General features: G+C 37.0%; 1 protein-coding gene across 10 annotated transcripts in view; it reads right to left on the bottom strand.

Moving 5' to 3' along the window:
* Fars2 (phenylalanyl-tRNA synthetase 2, mitochondrial) overlaps positions 1-24,915 on the bottom strand; it is a 513,853-nt gene that overhangs the window by 342,424 nt on the left and 146,514 nt on the right. For all 10 annotated transcript variants that reach the window (XM_071613658.1, XM_071613660.1, XM_071613657.1 and 7 more), the window contains one exon: positions 11,970-12,129. In XM_071613658.1, the coding sequence (XP_071469759.1) occupies positions 11,970-12,129 (160 nt within the window). The remainder of the gene's footprint in view (positions 1-11,969; positions 12,130-24,915) is intronic.

Here is a 24,915-nt window from a genome sequence, read left to right as displayed (position 1 = left end):
TCGCAGCAGCAGCTGGGGAGGCTGAGGCAGGAGGATCACAAGTTCAAAGCCAGTCTTAGCAACTTAGCAAGGCCCCAAGTAACTTAGCGAGACCTTGCCTCAAAAAATAAGAAGGGTTGGGGATATGGCTCAGTAGTTAAGCACCCCTGGATTCAATTCCTGGTACCTAAATCATCATCATCATCATCATCATCATCATCATTTCATGTACTGATTAAAGTCATTCCATGATCAATCATTTTAAGTGCTGAATACCTGCTGAATACTGTCTCATGGGAAGCGAGGTCTCCATAGAGACAGGATCCTATTTACATAACATCTGTGCTGGTGCTGATGGGACAGAACAGCTTAAGAATGAACTGGAAAGTGATGTGAGGCCTCTTCCCCTCTCCAGAAACTTTTCTTTTCTTAATGTCTTTTACTGAGGGCATTTGCTTTATTGCTTCTATGATTAGGAAACAAACTGTAATTTTGGGCTGAAATTGTCTGCAACGTTGAACAAATTCTAATGGCAAAATGTCCATATGTTGCATCGACCATTACCCTTCTGGTTTAAGACCTTGGCCACCACAGCCCTCAGTTTCTTTGGGCTCAGTCATCCTACAGGTGTCTCTTCATAGCAATGAAAATAATTGCTCCACAGTGAAAACTACACACAGCAAAGCATGATAAGGCAGGGAAGCAAGCCAAGTATTTCAGGACCAAGGAAGATGATAAATATTAATGATAATATGGAACAGAACCCATTGATAATAAAATAAAAATAAAAAAAGGAAAACACAGATTGTCCAAAGTTGTGTCTTATGAGACTGGTTTTTAATTAATTTCACCCCCTCAGATCCTTTGTTAAATTTCCTTTTTAAAGTCCATATAACCCTACAAAGAATGCCAAATCCATACACTATTCGTTTCCTTTGATCTACTACGTTAAGAACTTCTTCAGTTTTATTTCCTTTATATAAACAGGCAAAAGCCTAAACTGCCAAACACCATTTTTGAGCAGTCTAATGGCTCTACTTCAAACAAACAGTAATCATTTGAAAGCAAATTATATCAGTTAATGTGTAATTTTGGCAAAATTACTATATTCTTTTATGTATTCTATTTAAATTTCCATGATATTGACACATTAATGGTGGTCATTTTTTAAATCACTACAGTATAATCATTCATTGAATAGCCCCCAAATAACTTTTCCTTTTGTTTTTTGTGGCAGGACCTCAAAATTAATGTCTTACTATATCTGCTTAAAATGGCATCTTAACATGCTTTTGGCATTAAACTATACCATACTAAGTAAATATCTCAAAATTGTGACTTATTTCCCATGTCAAGTATCAGGAGTCGGTAAAATGTCCATAAAAAATTATGTATTTTGTGTTTCATATTAATAAAGGGGAAATTTTAGTAAGCATGTCCACATCATATGAATTCATTATTCATTAGGCTAATCTCTTTTTGAGGTTAGAGAGGAAAATTAAACACATGTATTATATATCTAGTGAAAAATAAGGCTGAAGTTTTTTCTTTTTACTTCTTTTTGGGGGGAGGAGGAGAAACACACTTTAACAAATGAGCAAATCACATTTACAAATGAGCTTAAGGCTTTCTATTTCAATTTTCAGCCTAGGGTCAGGGAGAAGAAAATCCAAATATAAATTCAAGTCTCAGATTTCCACCATTTTCCTGTGAAATTATGAGGACCCCAGTTGTGTATAATGACAGCTACTTCACACAGTGATTTCAGAAAGGACCCTGCAGGAAGGCAGATTTACCTAAGAGGCAGAGACCTTGGAGAGACCTGGTTTCACTTCTAAATGGAGATGCTGAGTTTGTTCAAGGATGAGTAGGCCCCAATGTCTAAAAGCAACCCCTAAAGCAGGACCTCTAAGGTGGCAAGTAGACATTTCTTCACGACAGTGATATGCACCCAAACAGAAGATGTGTAGCAAGAACTCTGATTCCTTCTCAACTCTGGCAGCCCCACCATGAGGACAAAGGGCACAGGGAAGTCTGCACAGCATCTTGCCCACCCAGACAGTGTACCAGCTTCCCAACTTCTGCATCCTTGGCAAGACCATCAGGGGACAAAATTCAGGGGGGGGGGGGGCGGTGATCATTTCTCGTCAATCTTTTACCTCCTGTGCAATGCCTCCTGAACGGTCTGCCTGAAGTACTATAAATATTAAATAGACATCATCTCCTACCACCCCCAACCCACCTTCGTAAGAGATCTCATACTTAGTAAACACTTCCCTGATTTAAAGCTAATTAAAGGGATTCTTGACCTGTTTCTTCAAACTCCTTATAGAGATGAGACTGTCATCAAAACTACATTCCACAGGAAGTACAATCTAAATCTTGAAAGGTGGATGGTCCAAACTAGAGCACACACCAGTGATTTTCTACATCCTACCAATGCTACCCTCCATTGATGCAAATAATTTTTAAAATTGACTACACAAATATGCAATTAATCACTGCTGTTTGGCATTAATTTTTCAATAGGTTTCTTTTTCCCTTAGTTGGTACCAGAGGGAGAGCAGAATGCAGCAACACCAGGGTTGCTCCTCCCACTTTCTGAACAGGATACAGTTTGTATCCAACAAAGGAAAGAAAGGTGGAGAGAAAAATGAAAGAAGGTACGCTCTGGCTGGAAAAAAAATCTTGAAAAACTGACACACATGAATCTAACAGGACCATTAACCAGCTGACACTGTCAAAGGCACCTCACAATTCCATCTCATTGGCTTCTGTTTAGGACCATGAGCCCTTAAAACTGAAAATGTGCTTATTTTCTGATTTCATTTATTTTCTAATTTATCAATGTTGCTCTACTCTTAAAAAGATTTGTTTTACAAAAAAAAAAAAAAAAAAATATCAATAGGTAAAAAGTTCACAGGAACCAAAGTCAAAATACTCTAAAAAAAAAAAACACATCTCACTATATAGCAGGTCATCAGTGAGCAGTCTCACTTGTAACCCTGTCCTTGTCTCTCCCCACTCTCCTGAATCCTTGTAGTAAACTTATAAGGTTTACACTTTATCATTGTACATAAGCATAAACCAATATCTATTTCTATTTTTCCTCTTATGTGAAAAACAGAATACTATGCACATAATTCCACATCATGCTTTTTCACTTAATGATATGTCTGGAGGCCTCTCTATGCAAACACGGAGCATTTCCTTTTTCTTCTTCTGACTCCTGAAAAGTGTTCCACTGTGTGGCTCGCCCACATTTACAGATGTCCCTGATGGATAGATACTTGGAGCATATCCAGTTCTTTGTTATTGAAAGCAATGCTGCAACAAAATACCCTGTTGGGCCAAAGAGAAAATGCTTTTATAATTGTAATAAGTACTGCCAAATTGTCCACTCTAGGTGTTATATCACATCCTGCACTAACATTAGCTCAATACTTTCCACCGAGGCCAAGGTAATAATTAGTGAAAGAGTCATATTAGAGCCCAGGTCCCAGATGAAATTCAGGGCTCTGCTGATAAAAGACCACCAGCTTGATCCCCTTAGGCAGCTGCCACTTAGCTAATGTAACAGCTGAGTGCCCTGGACAAGATTTTCAGGTTCCTGCTGCCTGCCTTCTCCCTTGTTAACTCTCTGCATCTCTTGTCTCTCCCTTCACAAAGGAAAACAGTATCTTCTGAACCAAGCAACCATGTGACTAGCAGTTATGAGGAAGAGGAGGCACATTTGAGGCCTGAAGCATCCATGTGGGAATATGAACATTGATTCCACTTCCAAAGCCCACCTCACAAGCAGCATGAAGTCATTCATGGCTTATACTTCATCTCCATCTAGGGCCTTACAAACACAGCAATGCCAACACTGTGACTCTTTAGTGTGCCATATATATCCTACATGTCCACACAGCCATGTACCCTGGAGTCCAGTGCTACACTCTGCTAAATGAAGTAAAATCATTCCAACTACAAAGTTAACAGTAAACACCACCTTCTCCTTGTCACAGAGGGTAATAAAATCCTCTGGTGTGGGACCTCCCAAACACACACTAGAAGATGTTAGTAGTCTTTCAGCCACAATGACTCACTGTGCTAAGACATATACAAAGTAATAAGGGAAAAATAAAAGGTAGCAATTTCTCCCACCACTGGCAATGGTGTAACTGATCCCACAGCTATAAGTTTCCTACTTGGTAGAAAGACCAGTGTATGTTAAAGTGTCTCAAGCTATTTATTGCCCTTGGACCCCTCTATATTGGAATCCTCTTGTTTAGGGCTTGGATTTTAAGACATTGGTATCATTTCTGCACCTTATAATGAGGTTAGAAATGGAGTACAATTCAATTTAATAGGGCCCCTCATTCTAAAATCTAGGTATGAGGTAAAGGCACTAGGACAAGTGACAGACCCTGTTCTTTAACAAGCAGCAGTCTAATAGCATCACATTTTTGGAGTGAGCCAGAGCATATACCTTTTGGTTCCCAATCCTTCTCCCTAATACAGGCCCTAAGGAAATGATATTCTGAGCAGACTACATAAGAGACACCTTATAGACTCACACCACAGCCTTCAGGGAGCTGGTCTTAGAGACTTGGATAGGTGGGACATCATGGATCCAAAAAACTGTCACAGAACTAGGATCAAATCCCAACTCTACCACTTTTACTCAAGTGATCTTGGGCAAGTTAATGTCTCAGGGGCTCAATTTTGTTTAAGAATAATACTTACCTCACAGAACTTTAGTAAAAATTTATCTTGCAGAATTATGCAAACAATGTATCAAAGTACCTGGCATGTAATAAATACTCAATGGGTGATTTTTAAATTGAATGACATAGAAATTAGAATAATCTTAAAAAGAAAAAACCTCATCCTTTTATAAAATGTGAAAAAAAAAAAAACCCAAACATTTCTAAATTGTGTTCCTAAGGTAACTGACATTTGGGGTTCATTTACGATGTACTAGGTACTGTGTGAAGTATGTTGATGCCTTCTCTCACTGAACACTTACACGGATGTAAGGCTGGCAGACTCACTGCACCATAATTATTATTTCCACTTTACAGATGAAGGAAATGTGGCTCAGACCGCTTACATATCTAATCTAAATTTCAAGTCAAGTCAGTATTTGCTAAGATCAGAGCCAGGTGTGTCCAAAAGCAGAGTCCCAGGCTGCCCTCCACTGGCAGAGATGGTGAATGTGACATTATCTTGGCTCCCATGCAAAGTGCACTCAGAAGACCAAGATGGCATGGCCAGACTCCTAGTTTAACACACACACACACATAGGGGAAAAAAGAAAAAAAAAAACAAGGTACAGTGAAGTTCACAGATAAGAGGAACACTTCCATGAGCCAGAAACAGAACATGAATGCTGTGCAGTGAGAAAATAAAACAGGTTTGCTGGACTCTGGGCCCAAAACCAAAGCAGAAGACAGGGACCATCAGCTGCAGGGCAACACACTGCTGGATGAGGGCCTACGGAGGCTGGAAGCCCAAGACCTGAGGCTGGGATGAGATAAACTCCAAGCTGGTGCAAGACAAAATGACAAAATGTGTCCTCCAAATGCAACCTGGGGCTGTACCCCTAAAAAGCTGAAGACTTAGGGAGTCTGGCCATTCGCACTGGATCAGCTATATCCCCTGGCATATGTACCAGTGCTGGTGGGGACACTCAATAAAGCCTCACAAAGCTTTCTATAAAATAGCACAATATTGGCATAAAACCAGCACATATTGTCTTGGATACATTAAATCCGCTCCCGATTACTTACAATATACTATCTCAACAGCTGTTAGATTGTATTGATTAGGGAACAGTAACAAGAAGAGAACTCTGTAAGTATTCAGAACGGACTCCTTGTTTTAAATATTTTTGATTCAAGGCTGGTTGAATTTGCAGAAGTAGAGCCCATGAATTTAAAGGGCCAGAAGATATGAAATGATGCCACTCAAGACATAGGACTCCAGGTCACCAAGGACACTTAACACTAAGGGAAGAAAACTAATATCGCTTCAGGAAGAAAGGAAAAAACAGAAGAACCCAGCTATCTCCCAAAGCTGAAGGGGAAGAGCTAGGAGTCTGGACAAATCAGGGTGACTGGAGTGTAACAGATAGAATAAGGAAAGAAGGACAATACACAGAAAGAGCTCAGGAGATCTGCAGAAGAGCCCCTGCAGTATTCAAAGGAATACTAACCTATGCCTGAGTGTTCTAGAAACCAACTGTGGCCAGGAAACAAGCCATAAGGAAGGAGGGAAGAGTATCATGCTCACACAGGATCAGGAATAGTGCTGGTTCCCAAAAGCCAAGTGGAAAACATCACAATTCTTAAGTTATCAACTACAGTACTAAGAAACGTATTGCTCCTTTAGTACTAGCTCCTCACTAAACACTACATTGGTCCTACCTGAGAAGGCTTAAAAAGAAGACATAAAAGGATCAAAGTCCTTGTAAATATTTCCAGAACAAATTTCCTAAATGTTATCAGGAAAACAAAACAATTCAAATGCATCACAAGGTAAAATTTACAATGTTAGATCCTACAGATCCAGACATGCAAAATAGAAGAGAAATATTAAGTAAAGGAAAATCAATAGCAATTTATCAAGAGATAACAGACAATATTTAGGAAAAAAGATATTAAAATACATATTATAATGATACTCACTATGTTCAAAAAGCTAAAAGAATGTTATGTATAGACAGGGACAACACAAAAGACTAATTGAAGCACATGCATGAGATAAATACAGAGCATTGGGTTAACAGCAATGAGACATTGCAGAAAAAGACTGTAACAGGAACTATCAAAATGATCAGAGGTTAAAATCTGAACCTAAAATGAGAATAAAAAGGAAGAGCATCGTAGAAATAAAAAGGAAAAGTTTCAAGTGGCCAAATACACATGTAATTGGAGTCCCCAAAGAAGGGGAGTTTTAGAACATATCTGATTCTCTGTCCAACTGATTCCTAAGGGGAAGCCCTGTTTCCACAGAGCACCTCTACTGGCACAAAGCAAGACACTTCACATCCCCATTTCATAAAGTTCCAAGGATCAGGCTGAAGAGTGAAGTTGGGTACCACAAGCCAAAACAACAGAGGAAAGAAAGCAGGGGTCAGAAGGCAGTTCCTAGAGAGAGGCCTGATTCTCACCAGGCAACTGGGTACTACTTGAATGAAATGACTGCTTTGTTACATATTGTCTAGGAGCACTAGAGAGAAAGATAACACTCTCCAAATCAGGCGGCACCAGTCAGCCAAGAGAGCTCATGTAAAAACTATTAAAAGTGATAATCTTAGAAGTATTTTAACTTCAGGAGCAAAGTAGAGCTAACATTTATAATCTTAAACGTTAATTCCAACTGCTTTCATTCAGTTACACTAACAAAAATTCAGGAATAGAAAAAATACAAAATGATATGAAATGCATAAGATCCTCATTACCATGGCCACAGGACCTCCCTCCTGAGCAGGACATCATTCACAAGGCAGGGGCCTAGAATGTTTTGGTTGAGTGCCACCAGATGTGGGTCCCTATAAAAGTTGGGTTGGCAAGCAGGTTTGGGTGAAATCAACACCTGTGAAAGGAAGGTGGTGGCATCAGGTTGGGCAGAGGGATAAGTCAACCACAGCAATCAGGCCCAACAAAGCCTGATCCTTGCCAGAGGTCTGAGATAGACAGCCCATCGGAATTGGACCTTGAAAGGCCTTTATGCTCCTGCCACCTTCAATCTTTGGATGTGGGCAGTCCTGGAATGGGCACATCCTAGGGCAAGGAGACTCTCCGCAGCTGAGGCTGTCCCCCTAAGAAGAAGATGGCTAGAAGCTTCCTGAATTCCCATCAGCAGAGATTCCTTAGCAGGGTGATGGGAAGTGCATCTCAATGACCGCCACAGGCCTTTTTGATTCTACACAGGTAAAGACACAATGGCCCCATGGCAACATATCTAATCAGCAGCACAGTAGCACAATCCATCTCTCCTTTAGACCTGCTGATCTAAACTGGAGTGTGAGGTCAATGCATTATAAAGGGAAACTCCAATGTTTAGTAAAGAGACTGTACAAAAGAAGGGCTGTAAACCCAAAGGACAGAAAGAGAAATTAAATAAAATGTTAAGAATCCTAAACCCCCGTTGCAGTTGCTCTAAAAGAAATGATTGCCAAACATGGTACAAAATGAAAACAATTGAGAAATATGAAAAACGACAATGAATTACACAAGCATAAAGGCAGTCTAAAGGGTTCTTTTATTTCCTTCTAATTCTGAAATGATAACCTCTCTTATAATTGCCTTAGGATGCTGGTACAATTGAAATGTTAGCAGAAAATAATAAAACACATTTGCAGAAAGGAAAAAAAAAAAAAAAACCCTGAAACTAAAGCAACTGTAATAACAACAAATTGCCACAAGGAAATAGTGTGTTCTAATTTTTAATTTTGCTTTTTCAAGAACAAAGGAATCCAATAATATAATAAAAGGTGAAAAACCTACACCATAAAAACAAATATAAAGAGTTGCTGAGTATTTCCAAGGCTTGCAAAGCAGTCCCCATTGATTAACTAACTATAGAAAGAGTGAAGTTTTTAAGCAATCCTTGGTATCCAAAATGTAATTGGATATGATGCAGCAAACACAGGCTTTACCACAAGCTGGGTACCACAAGCCAAAACAACAGAGGAAAGAAAGCAGGGGTCAGAAGGCAGTTCCTAGAGAGAGGCCCGATTCTCACCAGGTTGTTTTAACATTCTGGTTTTCATAGGCTCAGAAATATTATTCAGTGATTGCTTTCTGTCCTTTCATAAATGCAAAAATCAACGATGAGCTCAGAAATAAAACTGCCCACAACACTTAGCAGCAGGTGATCCTCATGTGGAATTCTCTGTGTCAGTTCCCCTCAGGTGAAAAATGGGGATCACAGATGCAGTCCAAAGAAAAACATCTTTGTAAAAGTGCTCAGCACAGGATTTAAAAGTGCTAACTATCATCGCTATTGTTGTTATTATCATCATTATTATTTCTTTTTTTAATATTTATTTTTCTTCTATTGTTGATCAAATAACATTCAGATTCATGGGGCCAAAAATATTCTTCAGAAGATTGCAAAACACATACACAGACACATGTACACAAACACAGACCAAAGAAGTAACAACAAAAGTCCACAATTAAGTGGTGCCTCTGAAATCCCTAAAATAGGAACAATCACATTTCTTTAGGGTCAAGAGAAACAGCCAAGAATCTTGAGGAGATTATTACTATTCAGTATGAACACTAAGAAAACACACAGCACTATTTGTTTTCTGTGACACAGACCCTCTCACTCTTGTAGTTCATGAACTGGGTCTGGGTTCAGGTCACCTTCTCACCCTGCTCAGCATGTCCCTGAAGCAGCAGCACAGCAGACGTGACAAGCCTGGCAAACCCAGGGACAAGCTCTTCCAACCAAGGCTCTCAGCATGAGGCAAAGCTGTGTGGGCAGAGTCTCTCAGCATTTTCAGGGCATTCAGTTATTGTGTGATTGGAGGTAAAACTGATCATGGCTGCAAGAAAACAAAAGACTACAAGGCTTTTTTCACTGACAGGCTTTAGGACACATGAACACCACATGTTGTCCAAGGTGGATTTTTCCGAGATTCTGCTAATACAAACAAAGACTGAATCTGAAGATTTTATAATAGCAACACCTATCTGTAATGAAATCTGATGCTGAAAAATGTGGGTCAACAACATTTTTAAAACAATAAGGTAAATATATGCCTGAAAAAGAGAAGCTACCACTTCATTGTTGTTTCAAAATGTAAGACTCCTAATTCTTTGTCATGAGCCTGCCTACCATGTCAAGACAGCCATCAGAGTCAGAAAAAATCACATATTGCAGAAATATTTTTTATACGAAAATCTGCTCTCTGGAAATTGTCACCTCAGTGCACAGTTTTGAAAGCTATACAAATCCAAATGTTAAAAATAATAACACGAAGAAGAGTAAAGAATCACATTTGGAGAAATGTATATCCTCAATCTGCACAGGGTCTAGCACAGTGTTTCTTTTTAAAATATTTGCTAGTACTCAGTAAGGATGTTAAAGCCACCTCCACATCATGACAGCTGGGCCACAGGGCTGTTTCCATTTCCATGAGCAGCAACGGAGATAAAGCAACCACAACTATCCCTCTTTGATTTCATTTCTCCTTCCTCACAGTTCCTGCTTTTATTGCCTTAATTTTCCTTTACTTTTGTCATTTTTACATATTTTCAAATTGATTTAAAATCTTTAACTTATAAAGCACCTTTCACATGTTTATCTCATTTTATTCTCACATGAAATAAGTATTGCCTCAACTTTGAAGTTAGAAAACTGAGGGCTAAAGCAGTAAATGACCTGTTCAATATTTCAGAATAAGTGGATAGTAGAGAACTTCATTTTCACCTGATTCCACACTACCATCTGTCAGTGGGCATAAGACTTGCTGTCAATCATCTTCCTCTCTGTCTCCTCTTCTTTTTTTCTTTCCTTAATGCTATTCTGTTTTATGTGTGTTTTCAAGGACTAGCAGTTGTGTCTCACCTACTTTGTTATATTGTCTTCTTTTCTTCCTCCACCTCTTCTTGTTTAGTGACCAACCCCTTCACTGGCTAATTCTTACTTATCCTCAAAGTGTCAGTGGGGCTGTCCTCCACCAGGAACCCTTCTGAGTGCATACTCTGCCCTGGAGGACGCCTCTCTCCCCTGTGTCCACAGAATACTTAATGTTTCTTAGCAGAGGATTTAAGATCTGTGGCTTCTTGAAGACAAGGATCATATCTAGCTTATTATATACCATGATGCCTGCAACTCCTTGAAAATCCAGTTTGTTAATCTCACAAATACTAAATTGTGAGATTAACAAACTGTGATTGCAGAAATGTGTAGGAATGCATAAAAAAAGGAGGATTCTAAAAATCTCTTTCCATAGTTTGACAAGGGAAAAATTCAGATGAGCCTGACTCTGTATAGCTACTTGAGACAGAATTGTATCTCCTAAAAGTACTACAATTCCTCCTATCCCAACCTTCCTCCAAAACGGTGTGAACACTATAATCCATCTCTCTGTATTTCAGTGTTAGATGATATTACTGTTAAAAATATAACAATTCCTTTCTTTTGTCATGAAAGTAAAGAGAAGTTGGCTATAATAGAATTTTCACATCAAAACTCTCTACCTGAAACCCTTTTTACTGTTGCATTATACTACTTTAATATGAAATATTTCACAACTAGAGGCAGGGGTAGAAAATAGCAACCATCCACACACCCATATTCAGTTTATCAAATCATAACATTTTGTCATATTTAACTTCATATTTTTTAAAAAATAAAACATTATTAACACACTTGAAGTCTGGTTTCTACCCCCTAATACGATTCCCCATCTCCTAGAAAAGATATTATCCTAAAATTGATTTGCTATTTTTAAGATTGTGTGTATATAAAGAATTTATATGATTGTTTAGTGGTTTCTTAAATATTACATGAATTATGCATTTGACAATAGGCATAATGATGACTAAAGTGAGAGTCCAGATGTTAACAATATTGGTCCACCAACAGGAAATTCACCATTAATATTTTTGTTGTTGATAGTAGTAATCACATACTACCATATAAAATTTTCCATTGGGCTCAGTCACATTTAAAGTCTGATCTAATAATAATATTCTAATAACACTAATTAGCTAGTATACTCTCTCTCCACTGATTACACTGATCCTAAGCCATCATCTTTCTTATTGAAGGTTATAAACATTTTTCTTCTCTACTTAATTCTACTTTCATATCCTCTTGAGTTTAAATGGGATAAACCAAGAAATTCATGGGTTGTATCCCAGTAGAACTGAAACCATTATGCCACCACTTAAACAAAATATCTAGATTCAACCTTTATGACTTGGAAGATGGTAATTACTGGACATCTAAGCCTAACACAAAGACATCTGAGTACCTACCATCTCCAAACAGGTGTGCCACAAGCCTGGTGAGAGTTTGCTTAAGGTCAAACTCTACAAGCTTCAAGGCCTCCATGGTATGTGTCTCTTGCTTATAAGCAGAGCGAGAACTTTGTTCAAAGAGCTTCAGGCAGTCTCCATCCTTTATATCAGCAAATAACTGTAAACCAAAAGGAAAAGAATAAATACATAAAAAGCCAGTTGAAATAATATAGAAATCCAGCTAAAACACAAAATTTAATCTGTTATAATATGCAATAAAAACTATATCTCATACTTAATAAAAATACCCAAATTAACATCCACTTAGAAGCAACTTTGAGTAAAGCTCTATGCTACATGGTGCAGAGAGTCTAGGGAATTAAGAGACTGTTCTCATCTTTGCTGATATCTCTCTGTTTTACATTTGTGTAAAGTTATAGTCATTTCCAAGTTAGAGACAGTATCCTCAATTCTAGTGAAAACACAAATGAATCAGGCTTTCAGACTCAAAAATGATATCCCCAACTATCCCACAATGTCCCTGTACTGTGACCTGGGACTAGGTAAGAAAGTATTGTCTGGGAATCAAATCCTGTGAAGTCCACGAAGGCAGGAAGCATGCTGGAATTTGCTACTCTTTTATTTCCAAAGCCCAGGACAGGAATTGCCCCACATTTCTGCCACTTAGGATCCATGTGAACACATGCAAGAAATCTGGTAGATATGCCTCTGGTAATGATCTATAAAATGAGATAACACTCAACACACTTTATGATAAATAAAATAATACATGAAAATACAGAGTACTTGGCATAGTGCAATGGCAAAATAAATTTTCCGCATTATCATCATCACTAACAATCATAGCTACTAGTAGTCAAAAGTTGCTTTACCAATAAAAGTAGGTAAAGACCTACTTTTTTGCCCATCTGTGGTAAAAAAGTAGGTCTCTACCTGAGCTAGGAGTTTGAGTAACAAAGAGAATTGTGTATATGAATCTATCATCCTTCCCACCAGAAGTCCCATGAAATAAAAAAATAACAAACATTTTTATTTAAAGAGTTAATCAACTGACATTTCTAATAATGTTGAGTTCAATTATTAGAATCAATTCTCCTGATAAATGCTACTAAAAAATTGGCAAGAGCATTGAAAAAGTAATAAAATAGAAATTACTAAACAAAACTCTATAAGAAAGTATAAAACCAGGAAAAAAGGCCTAGCACAAAGCCACTGGGAATATCTTGCCTACCCAACATATCAACTGAAAAACTGAACATTGGTTGTGACAACTTAAAATAGAAAGTGAGACAAAAGTGAAACCCAGCGTCTGACCAAGTCAGAGTGTCTGAAACAAACAGCCCTAAAGGAATCATCCTCATCATAAGGAAGAACTCAATCTTGTCCTTGTGTATACCTGCAGTTAGGTGTCATTCCCTGGGCAATAGGGAGAGCCTCAGGCTGTGAAAATGGATTAAGCCAAACCAAGACTGGCAGTTCCTTTAAATGCCCAGAAAAATTATTTACAAAATAGGGTTGGGGAATTGGCTCAGTGTTTAAGTGCCCCTGGGTTCAATCCCCGCTACCAAAAAAAAAAAAAAAAAAAAAAAATTTCAGAAAAAGATCCTGTCACAGGCATCAAATACAATGACAAGTGCCAAAGTCTTGTCACAACAAAAGAACAAATGAAACAATTAAATACCGTTCCCTCAGCATAATGTGAAAAACGGAATTCCTGAGCATCAAAATAACTGTATAAAAAGGTACCCAGAGAGGGAACAATGCCATTCTTAATCCACTAGGAGCCTTTGAGGAAATCAAGTGCAAGCCGAGAAAAACCTAAGGAAAGAAAGAAGAGAGTGAGGTGGTAATGCTGATCTAACATCACCAGTCATTACAGTCACTCGAGTCCAATCTCAAAAATTAACAACAAATATATGAGTGAAAAAAGAATTGCAAGGAGAAATGATCAGACTCAGGAATAAAACAGAAGAAATTAAATCTTCTCAAAACTCAAGTTCAAATTGTAAAGTACAAAAGAGACAATGGAGTCAATGGATATTTAATAAGGAACATTGAAGAAAAGCAGAAAAGCAATGAAGGGAAGAGACAATTCAAAATTTTAAAATGAACAACAGGCAGAGAATAAGTGGCAGAAATGGAAGAGAAGCAAAGAAGGGACAGTGTTTATATAACTGGAGTCCCCAGAAGAGAAAAGTCACATGATAGAATGCCACTGATGGGAAAATAAAGACAGTGAGAACTTGAGAAAATAAATTATGGAGGACTGAATGGTTAACCCATTAAACTGAAAAGATAACAATGGAAAAGCCCTCATGGCCTCTAGGAAAACAAAACTAAAATAAAATAAATGAGTAAGAATCGCAGGGCAAGGGAAATTCTTCAAAAGAAACATACAAAACAAGGCAACAAGGGCTGGGGCTGGGGCTCAGCATAAGCACTCCTCTAGCACATGCAAGGCGCTGGATTGGATCCTCAGCACCACTAAATAAATAAATAAATAAATAAATAAATAAATAAATAAAGGTATTGCATCCAACTACAACTAAAAATAAATTAAAACAAAAACAACAAGGCAACAGTAGAGCCACATTATCAAACAACTCAATTGAAAACTGTATGGACCAAGAATTTTATATCCATCAATGTTGTCCTTAAAGGATCAAGGGTATAGAAAAAGCCTAAAGACACAGGGATGCTACATTATCAGGGAGATCTTTACGAAACTTTACCAATGCAAGAACTTCATGTAAGCAAAAAATAAATGGGAATTTTTCAGCAAAAGAAAAAAAGAGAGAGAGAGGGGGGCTGGGACTGTAGCTCAGTAGTAGAGCACTTGCTTTGCATGTGTGAGGTACTGGGTTCAATCCTCAGCACCACATAAAAATAAATAAGTACAACTAAAAAAAAATTTTTTTTAAAGAGAGAAAGAAAGAAAAGCTAATGTGGAGAATATTAATAAAATAAAATTGCAGATTTGACTATAACAAAGCTGGAGATTAAGTTGGATAATTAATATACAATTGTTACATGTGACATGATCCAACAAAGTAGAAATAATGTAACTAAAAATCAGAATGTAGAATACAATCATTGATTATCATGTAGTCAATAGTTAGACAATATCTTAAAAACAAACCAGACTATAAAAAGTTAAGAAAGCAGTACAATAAGGTGTTTAAAAGAAGTAAGTATAAAAGCAATCATTTAAAAAAATATATAACCTTTCTGAATAGCAACAAAAAGTTTAATTCAAGAGCAAAATAACCTATACCTTATTAAAAAACCAACCAATATAAAATAATGCACAGCCACAAAATATTATGACAAGTTGAGATCAAACAGCCATTGTATCAATAAATGCAAATAAATTTAATTCGGAATAACACTTAAAGGGGAAAACGATGTTAAATTTGGACACAAAGCATGACCCAGCTACCTACTAGATTCAAGAAAAATACCTAAAACAATGTTAAATACAAAGGAATAAACAGATAAAAATAGGAAAATAAAAATATTTAAAAAAATGGCAAACCTGATGTAAAACTAGAATATAAAACCTGATATAAAAGTAGAAAAAAAATTAAAGAAGCAACATACAACACAAAGAGATACAATCTCTAACATAAAGGACTTTTAAAAACTGAAGAAAAGGCAGAACCTCAATTTTAAATAGAGAAAAATACATGAACTATTTATCCTCAAACAATAAGTGAAAATGACCCTTAAATATACAAAAAAAAAAAAATCAGACAGTGAAATGCAAATTAACCACTGACATATTATTCCTAACCTATGATGCTGGCACAAATTAAAAAGCTAGACAACATATTCTTTGGGGGAGACTTCAGAAAACATGCACTTTTTATACATGGTCGTGGTAATGGAGACTGGAAAAACTCTTGTTAAGGTGAATTTGGCAACATCCTACAAAACTACACTTACTGTTCATCTCCTGACCCACTACTCCAGTTTCTAGCTATTTATCCCAAAGGTATACTTCCCAAAGTAATGCACTTTTCCAAGGTTTTCATAGCATTTTCTTGAAACCACAAAATATTAGAAATAAAAATCTCGCACTATTAGAGACATGGTGAATAAACTATGAACTACCTATATAATAGAGCACCAGTGGTAGGTGTAATAAACAAGAGCTCTCCGAACGAATATTGAATGATTTCCAAGATAAACTGGGAAGTGAAAAAGGCAAAGTGCGAAATAGATATTATTATATGCCATGTTTTGTGTAGGGAATAAAATAATAAAATACATGTAAGTTTTTTCATTCATGCAAAACAAAAACAAAAAACTAAAGCATAAAACCAAAATTGAAAAAATGAATTACCTGCAAGAAAATGGGTAGAAACAGGAGGAAAAAAAAATGGGTGAATGGGAATGGAGTAAAAAGATCAGGGTAGGGTAGTGACATTCTCTGTGTAAACGTTTTTTATACTTCTGACTTACAGAATCGTGTTACTCTAGTAACTCAAAACACCAAAAAATAAAATCCATCCAGAGGTGGCTAGAACCCAAAATGAAATACAAAGGATAACAGGGTGTAGAACATTATTTTAAATAAATGACAGAGCCACACTGAAGAAAACAAAGAATTTAATTTGAAAACGGAATTTTAATGAGTTTTTCTACAGTTAAGATCACAATAGCAAATAACTGCATAAAAATTAGTAATTATTTTTACCACAGAGATACATACTAATAATTCTGAAACTACCTTATATGGTTACTATATAGCTGATCAAACCAGCAAATAAATTTTGGGTAAGAACCAAGTTTCTATTTTTTGTTGTTGTTGTTTTATTTGTGGAACTGTGGGTTAAACCCAGGGGTGTTTTATCACCGATCTACATCCCAAGTCCTTTTTCATTTTGAAATAGGGTCCCAATATGTAACCACCATGTTGCCTTGTGAAATAACATACTAATAAGGACACAGCATTCATTTCCATTCATTGGCTGGCATCAAAATTTGCCTCAGCCTCTTAAGTTGCTAGTTTGCAAGTGTGTGCCACCGGACCCAGCAAAGGACCAGGTTTCTCACTGTCATTGTCAAAGGCAATGGGGACCCCTAGACCAAACCATTTATTTGGTGCTAGCTTGGAACTGGACACACTCATATGAATTCATATTCTTAACGCATGTGTATAAATAAATATGTCAATACATAAATGGAAACAGATATACACTGATTCCCTTCCTCTGTTCATTTGGTAGCGGGGATGGTCCTTAAAGTAATGACATTCCCTATAACAATAAGTCTGGGTTTCTAAATACCATGCTTTCATAAAAGGAGAATTCCTTTGAGAAATAACTGATTAAAGGAATGCAAAAAGGAAAGTGAAAGATAAATCTGGATATTCAGCTGAGCCAAAAAGACATCAAAAGGCACAAGAGTCAAGCTTCTCCCTGCCAAATATGGATCCAAAATATATGTTTACCAATGAATTATAACCCATATAAATAAATATCCATGATGCCATATAGATAGAGATAACTGAATAAATATGTGGGAGAGAAGATAAAGGTCATTCTTATTATAATATTCTAATTACTTTAGACAAAATGATGGATACAGAGAATAACCATTGGGAAAACACCACAGTAATAAACGAATGGATTATAAAGTTAGTAGAGCAAAATATGTTAAGAAACAGAATATTCACATAGCCTCAACACAGCTTCCCACAAGAAACTTAATACTTAAAAAGGGAAAAATAATAACTTTATGGCAGAGAAACATAATAAATACTGTGTTTGACTATCAAGGAACTCAACATAACCAAAAATGACACATATCAACACCATGTTGCCTTGTGAAATAACATACTAATAAGGACACAGCATTCATTTCCATCATACTTTGGCCAAAAATGTGTAACCTGAATCTGACCATGAGAAAACATCAGAAAATGTGAAATTTAGGAGCATCCTACAAAATATCTGACCAGTAATCTCTAAAAGTGTTGAAGGTTGTGATGGGCAAAAGAAGACTCAGAAACTGTCCTGGTTTAATAAAGGAAGTAGAGTCATGACAATTAAATCTATTTGTGATAATGGACTGAATTCTGATCCAGGAAAAAAAAAAAATTAAATTTCAGTCAAAACATTTTTTTTCGACATGCCCTTTTTAGTTACATCTCAAATGTGCATTTTTTAAAAATAAAAGCTCATTTTCATAGCAGTTTTAGGTTCCGAGCAAAATTAAGAAGGGACACAGATATCAACACCCACTGCCCGGGCCCAACACAGCTTTCCCTATCAACTGCACTCCTCACCAGAGTGGTACATTTATACAATTAATATCCCTACATTGACACATTAAAATCAAAGTCCATAGTTTACATTAGGGTTCACTCTTGGAGTTGTACATTCTGCAGCTTTTGACAGATATATAGTGACATGTATCCACATCATAATGTCATACAGAGTAGTTTCACTGCCCTACAAATCATCTGTGCTCTGCCTAGTCAAACCTCTCTCCTTCATAACCTCTGCCAACCACTAATCTTTTCCCTGTCTCCACAGTTTTGCATTCTCCAGAATGCCATACAGTTAAAATCATGAGTACATTTCCAGCTAGCCTCTTCCACTTGGTAATCCACATTTAAGTTTCCTCCATGCCTTTTCATGGCTTCATGGCTCATGTGCAGTCTTTTTTGAATAAAATATTTTTTACTGTTTATACGTTTTTGAGATTTCATCCTTTACTTCTTTAAACATTTCACCCGGTTATTTTATTCTCTATGGCCAGGAATTTCAATAGCTGAAGCAACCGAGTGTCATTTCTGCTGAAATACGCACACAGTATTCTGCTTCCTCGTGTCTGGTGATCTTAGATTGGTTGATACATCTCGCTGGGAAACGTCAGGATCCAGGCTGAGGGTGCATTCCTTCAAAGACTGTGTGTAGCCAGAGCCCAGATAGCCCTAGGACCTATTTGGTTCTCTTCCACAGTGTAAGATGAGTCACAGGTTTGGCTTCCCCAACTTGTCATTGCCACAAAGCCTGGTGTCCAGGTTGCCCTGCTGATGAGGGCACATGCCTGCAGACACTCCCCACAATTCATGTGTGCTTCCCGTTCCAGGCACTCAATTCAGTTCACTTATGCCTTTTCTTGAGGAGTTCTCCCATTTTCTCTAAGCCTAAAAAGAGTTAGCAAAATTATTATATTTAGTTGTCCCCCTCTCCCCAGGCAGCATACCTAGTCTGCTAAAGTAATAGAAGTTTTTGGAACTTAACTTTACAAACTCCTTTCAGAATCACATTATAAATCCATCAGGAGATGAAAATCCTTTATACTTTTATACCTTATGGGATTTTAGGGTGTGTGTGTGTTTATGTACATGTATGTGTGGTGTTGGAGACTGAACTCAAAACTCTGCACATGCTATACCTGGGTACTAATTAAAAAATGTTATTCACTGCTTGATCACTCAAAATTCTAAAAATGACACTAAAAATATTTTGAACAATTTTATCATTGGTGGAATTAATGTGTCTTGAGGAAATTAACTGAAATATAATAATAGTTTTAATTAAAAAGTCTACTTTTTAAAAAGGATTCTCAATATCTTTCTTTTAAACATAATGAACATGTAATATTTAAGTTCGTGGGAAAGAGCCTATATAAATCATGAACATTCTTCTTCTTAAATGGCAATGAAATTAGTAACTATGTAACGATTAAATTAGCAAATGATACCCATTTTTCTTTATAAGAACAGTTATATGTAAAAATAACACTATTTCATTATTAGAAAGGTATTGGGTCATAGCATTAATATTAAAATGTTAAGATTAAAAACAGAACAATAACACTGGAAGACTTTATCATCTCTAGAAATACTCATATTTTTTCTTTTCTTGTGGTATTTATACATTATCCCAACAAGCAGGATTCTATCTAAAGTTATAGGAAAAAAACAATGAATGTTTGAAGGACAAAAGGGGGAATAGGAAATAATTCACATGTCTGTATCTCTTAATACAAAAAAATACAGTGGCCAACTTCAAGTTGTTACAGCATATGGTGTTTTAATTTGGGTAGATAAAGAAGGGGAGTTACCAGGGATTGAAGCTAGGGCACTTAACCAATGAGACACATCCCCAGGTCTTTTTTTATATTTTTTAAATTTAGATACAGAGTCTCACTGAGTTTCTTAGGGCAAAGTTGTTGAGGCTAGCTTTGAACTCAATCCTCCTGTCTTGCCTCCAAGCCACTAGGATTACAGGTATGTGCCACAGTGCCTGGCTATGTTTTGTTATTCTTAAAGACATAACTGATTTCTCCTGGAATGGGAATCACTTCCAGGACATGTTAATTAGTGGGAAATAAGGACAGGTAAACTAGTAGGATGGAATAGAAGGGAACATTTCCTTAGTAGTAGTACAAGGAAGAATGAGGTACTCTTAGTCAAAATGTGGCTCCAGATAGAAAGTGCGATCCCTAACAATGTAATAACTGTTCAGAACCATAACGGCCCAAGAGTCCTAGAGCATCCTTTGTAATGAAGAAAAAGTTGAAGTCCTACTACATGATCTAGCTTGATAATAAAAAAGAATCAAAGTCTCATCATTATACATTAAAAGTTCAATCAGCAAAATATTAAAGATCAGCAACTAGAAACAGGGTCTTGAAAAATAATCCTGGTTTTAACCAAAAGAGATAACAAGAAAACCTGCAGAGTGAATCCCACTCTACTTCATGTGAAAAGTAAATACACACACACACACACACACACACACACACACACCACACACAGAGGAATCCTTCTACATGGTTAGTATGTAAAGACATTGAGTGTTAAAAAATAAAAGCTGCCACTTATTAACAACATGGATATTTCAAAGTGACGCTCATTCGTGAAAATAAACAGCCCCTATTCCATGTAATGTACACAAAGCACAAGAAAAAAACAACAGATTTCCCATCAGATGCTACCCAATTAGACATTTCCTAATTGGACACTGAGAATCGAACATCCTATAAAAACAATAAAATCTTTATGAGTTTACTGCAATCTCTGTGTATGCATACAAATATACACATACACACATGCACACACACATATGTAAATTACTAAATCAGCATTATGTTCCTCTGCATTCTGACGCTTCCTTGGCACCAATGTCATTATTTTGTTAGCAGAGAGAAATGCTCAGATCTCTCAAATTTCCACTCAAGAAAAAAAAAAAAAAAACTGATCATTTAAAAAGTCAGAGCCTTAGCAGGACCCAGTGGCAAACACCTATAATCCCAGTGGATCAGGAGGCTGAGGCAGGAGAATCAGGAGTTCAAAGCCAGCCTCAGCAACTTATTGAGGCCCTAAGCAACTTAGGGAGACCCTGTCCCTAAACAAAATATTATAAAGGGGGCTGGGGATGTGCCACAGTAGTTAAGCATCCCTGGGTTCAATCCCTGGTACCAAAACAAAACAAAACCAAAAAAAAAAAAAAAAAAAAAAAACCTCAAGTCAGAGCTTAAGCTGCACTCCAACTAGTACTTTGCTGAGCCAAAATTGAGGGCCACAATACTCTTTCAGACTAAAAGCCTAACAATGCTGGGAAAAGCCTCATTCATTTTGCCCTTTCCTAAACCACCACAGAAGGGCTGGGGATTTGCTCAGAGGATAGAGCATGTACACAGCCCTGAGTTCAATCCCCAATACCAAAAAAACAAACAAAACTAAAAATCAACACAGAAGCCAGGAGGTGAGAAGTAACCATCAAGGCATTTCTCAGTTTATACACAAGGCAAATTGTTCTCATACCCTTGGTCATCCAAGGTGCCTTTTTCTTCAAACATGACAGGCTTGACCTCTAATTAATAATACCTCTAATTAACACCTCTAATTAATAATAAAGCTTATCATTAATTCAAAAGTACTTTCCTCCCCACTGTCAACCCAGAGCCTCTCACTGCTGCTACAGATACCACCACTTTCATAAATGTGTGTGTCTTCCAGGATCCCAGGAGTCCAATTGTGTACTATAGGACTCAATTTCAGACTGTGACCAAACGAGGTTTCAAAAAAGAAAAAAAAAAAAAATCTGAAGCACTATCTGTTAGGTATCTGAAACATGCCAAAAATATTAGGAGGTATAGGAATGGTTGAAGCAACAAATCCAAAACTCATCAATGATTCTTAAAATGTGGCACACACTGCATTAAGAAGATTTAGGGTATTTTAATAACTATATATTAACTTTAATGTATACTAGGAAAGTATATAACTCCCATAACAAACCCACAGATACAATAGCTTACAACAATAATAAGTCATTCTAAGGCTATTTTTAAGAAACTGCTACAATCTAGTGATAACATGCAACATGGGTATGACCAAAACATGTGTACATGTACTAAAGTCTGGAAAACTATGAAATAATATGCAATAACATGTAAAACCATCTGCATAACACAACAAAGAAAAATAAGTCCATCTATTCAAAGACAGCTGTTATTTCTAACGAACATATAATACTAAAGAAAGGCACTTTAAAGATATACTAAGCCAATTCCAAATAAGGAAATAAAATCTAGAGAGGCGAATATCCAAAGAGGATAAAATCACTTAGGCAACTAGACATCAATCAAGGACCAAAACAATGACATCACCTTGGTACCAGGGACTTTTAAATGATTGTCTCATTTTTATGTTTGAGAGACACGGCAGTGTTGATTAAATTAAATTAGATTTCCATTAACTGCCCACAATAGGCTGTGTCATTTGTTTTCCCTCTAGAACTTCTTCTATTTCTGACATTTTCTTAAGTGTCCTATACAAACTCAAATGACCCAGAACACAAATTCTACCCTGACTACAGAAACCATGAATAGTAGTTCAGAAATGAGAAAAGAGGCTGCAGGAAATTAATTCTAATTGAGCTTAAAAATAAAAGTGGATTGTGAAAGTCAATTAAATTTAAAAGTTAGAAAGTCAAAAGAATTCTTCAAAAAGGCCTAGATTTTAAACACACATCTCAAAAGCAAATGAAAAAGCAAACCATCACAAAAATAATGTAAATAAATACTGCAGATGTATATGAATTGGCACGGGAAAATTGGGCTGCACAACAGCAGAATTTCAAGATACTACTTAGGACTAGTCTATGGTTCCAAAGTAGTCGTTTTTCTCTCCATTTATCACTGGTTTCATCTACACAGTGTGCCTTACACAGCAATGCTACTTACCCATCCTGCCTCTCTGAGTATCTGTGAGGGAAGAAATGACCCTATAATAAACATTGTTACTGCTTATACTACTACTGGCTAAGAGTAACAGATCTTTGCTATCTAATCTGTGCTTATCTTATCTGTTCTTATCTTACCTACTACATGGTTTCATCTAATCCTCACAATCCTTAGTACTGCCCCATAGCTCAAATAGGAAGCAGGAAGGTTGAACAGTTGAAGCTGCATGAACCATTACATTGTAAGTGGTAGAGCCTGAATTCAACCCAAAATCTTTGACTTGCCAGCCCTATCTTCTAGACTCCATGAATACTCCCATGGTGGCATATATATTACCACTCCCTTCAGCTTCAATGTAGAAAGGATTAGATAGATGGAATTAAAAATTAGACATAAAATACAAACTGATTTGAGCTGTAGTGGCATACACACTTGAATTGCTTTAGGCACCCTGCATAAACTAGTGACAGTTTGCCCTAATTAAATCATGTTTATTGGACAAGGACCACTAAATTCCTCAAAAGATGACAGATTAAGATTTGCCTCTTGAGTGCACTCAGCACATGTGTACCTGCACTGGTGTGAAAAGCCTCTCGGATCACTCAAGGAGGAGTGTTTCACAGGCAAATGTTAGGTACGATAATGCTCCTGGTATCCATTATTTCCATGAAGGCACTGTGTGTTTACAGACCACATGAACATCCAAGCAGGGTGGAATACAGGGAGGCACCTATTCTGACTCCAGCACTTGACACCAATTAATAATAGCCCTTTTCCTCCTAAATAGAAGAGAATCAAGAACATGAGAAATGGAGGAAAGAAATGTGTGTGAGTTGAGAAAATAAATGACACTAACACAAATGATAAAGGAAGCAGCAGAGTTAAAACAATGTTCGGGGGAGGAAAATAACAAACAGATGTAACACTTTTCAAACTACAAGGCACTTCTATCTTATAACCTTACAATCATTTAAATCACATTTGAACATTTTAAGCAGTTGCTAAGTCAGTCGGCCACAACTATATCACCATTGTTAACTTCAGGTTTGTAAGTCAATCTTTGTCTAAGGTAATAAAGCACTCTTGTTCTGCACACGATCAAATGCAAGTAAAAATGACATGACAAACGAAGAGATGTGTTAAGGTCTGTAAACAAGTCTGGATGGAGCCTGGCATTTTGCCAGAGGGAGTGGTTAATGTTAAGGTCTGTAAACAAGTCAGGATGGCACCTGGCATTTTGCCAGAGGGAGTGGTTTGTGAAGTTACGCCCAGAAGCCCTTAAGTATGGAGATTCCTTATTGGTTGACTGCTGTATCTAGTTTATGTTAATTAAGATAAGTTGTGTGGAATGTATAAATACCGCTCCTGTCCTACAATAAACGGCTCCTACTCCTGCTGTATCAATGTTCACAAGTTATTCGTCCCCACCCCACCCCCCACCCCCCCGCGGGTTATTTTGCTGCAGCCAGACTGCAGCAGAGATGATCCAAGATGCTGCTAATGGCTGGGTGACACAATCAAACAAAATAGTGTGAGTAGACCAACTGAGTAGATGAAAGAAATGAGGCCATAGGATGCACCCTGGTTATACAAAGCAGCATTGTACTAATGGGGTGAGGGGAAGAGAGGCAAGCAGAGGAGAAAGAGAAGGAGGAGGAGCCACTGTAAAAACTCCACTACAGTACTCAAGTGATATTTTCATTTTGGTCAGATAATGCACTTTGTCCATGTC

This window comes from Marmota flaviventris, chromosome 6, assembly GCF_047511675.1.
Source record: "Marmota flaviventris isolate mMarFla1 chromosome 6, mMarFla1.hap1, whole genome shotgun sequence".
Classification (NCBI taxonomy): Eukaryota; Metazoa; Chordata; class Mammalia; order Rodentia; family Sciuridae; genus Marmota; species Marmota flaviventris.
Note: the sequence above shows the minus strand (reverse complement) of the source record. Positions and strands in the feature narration are given on the sequence as shown.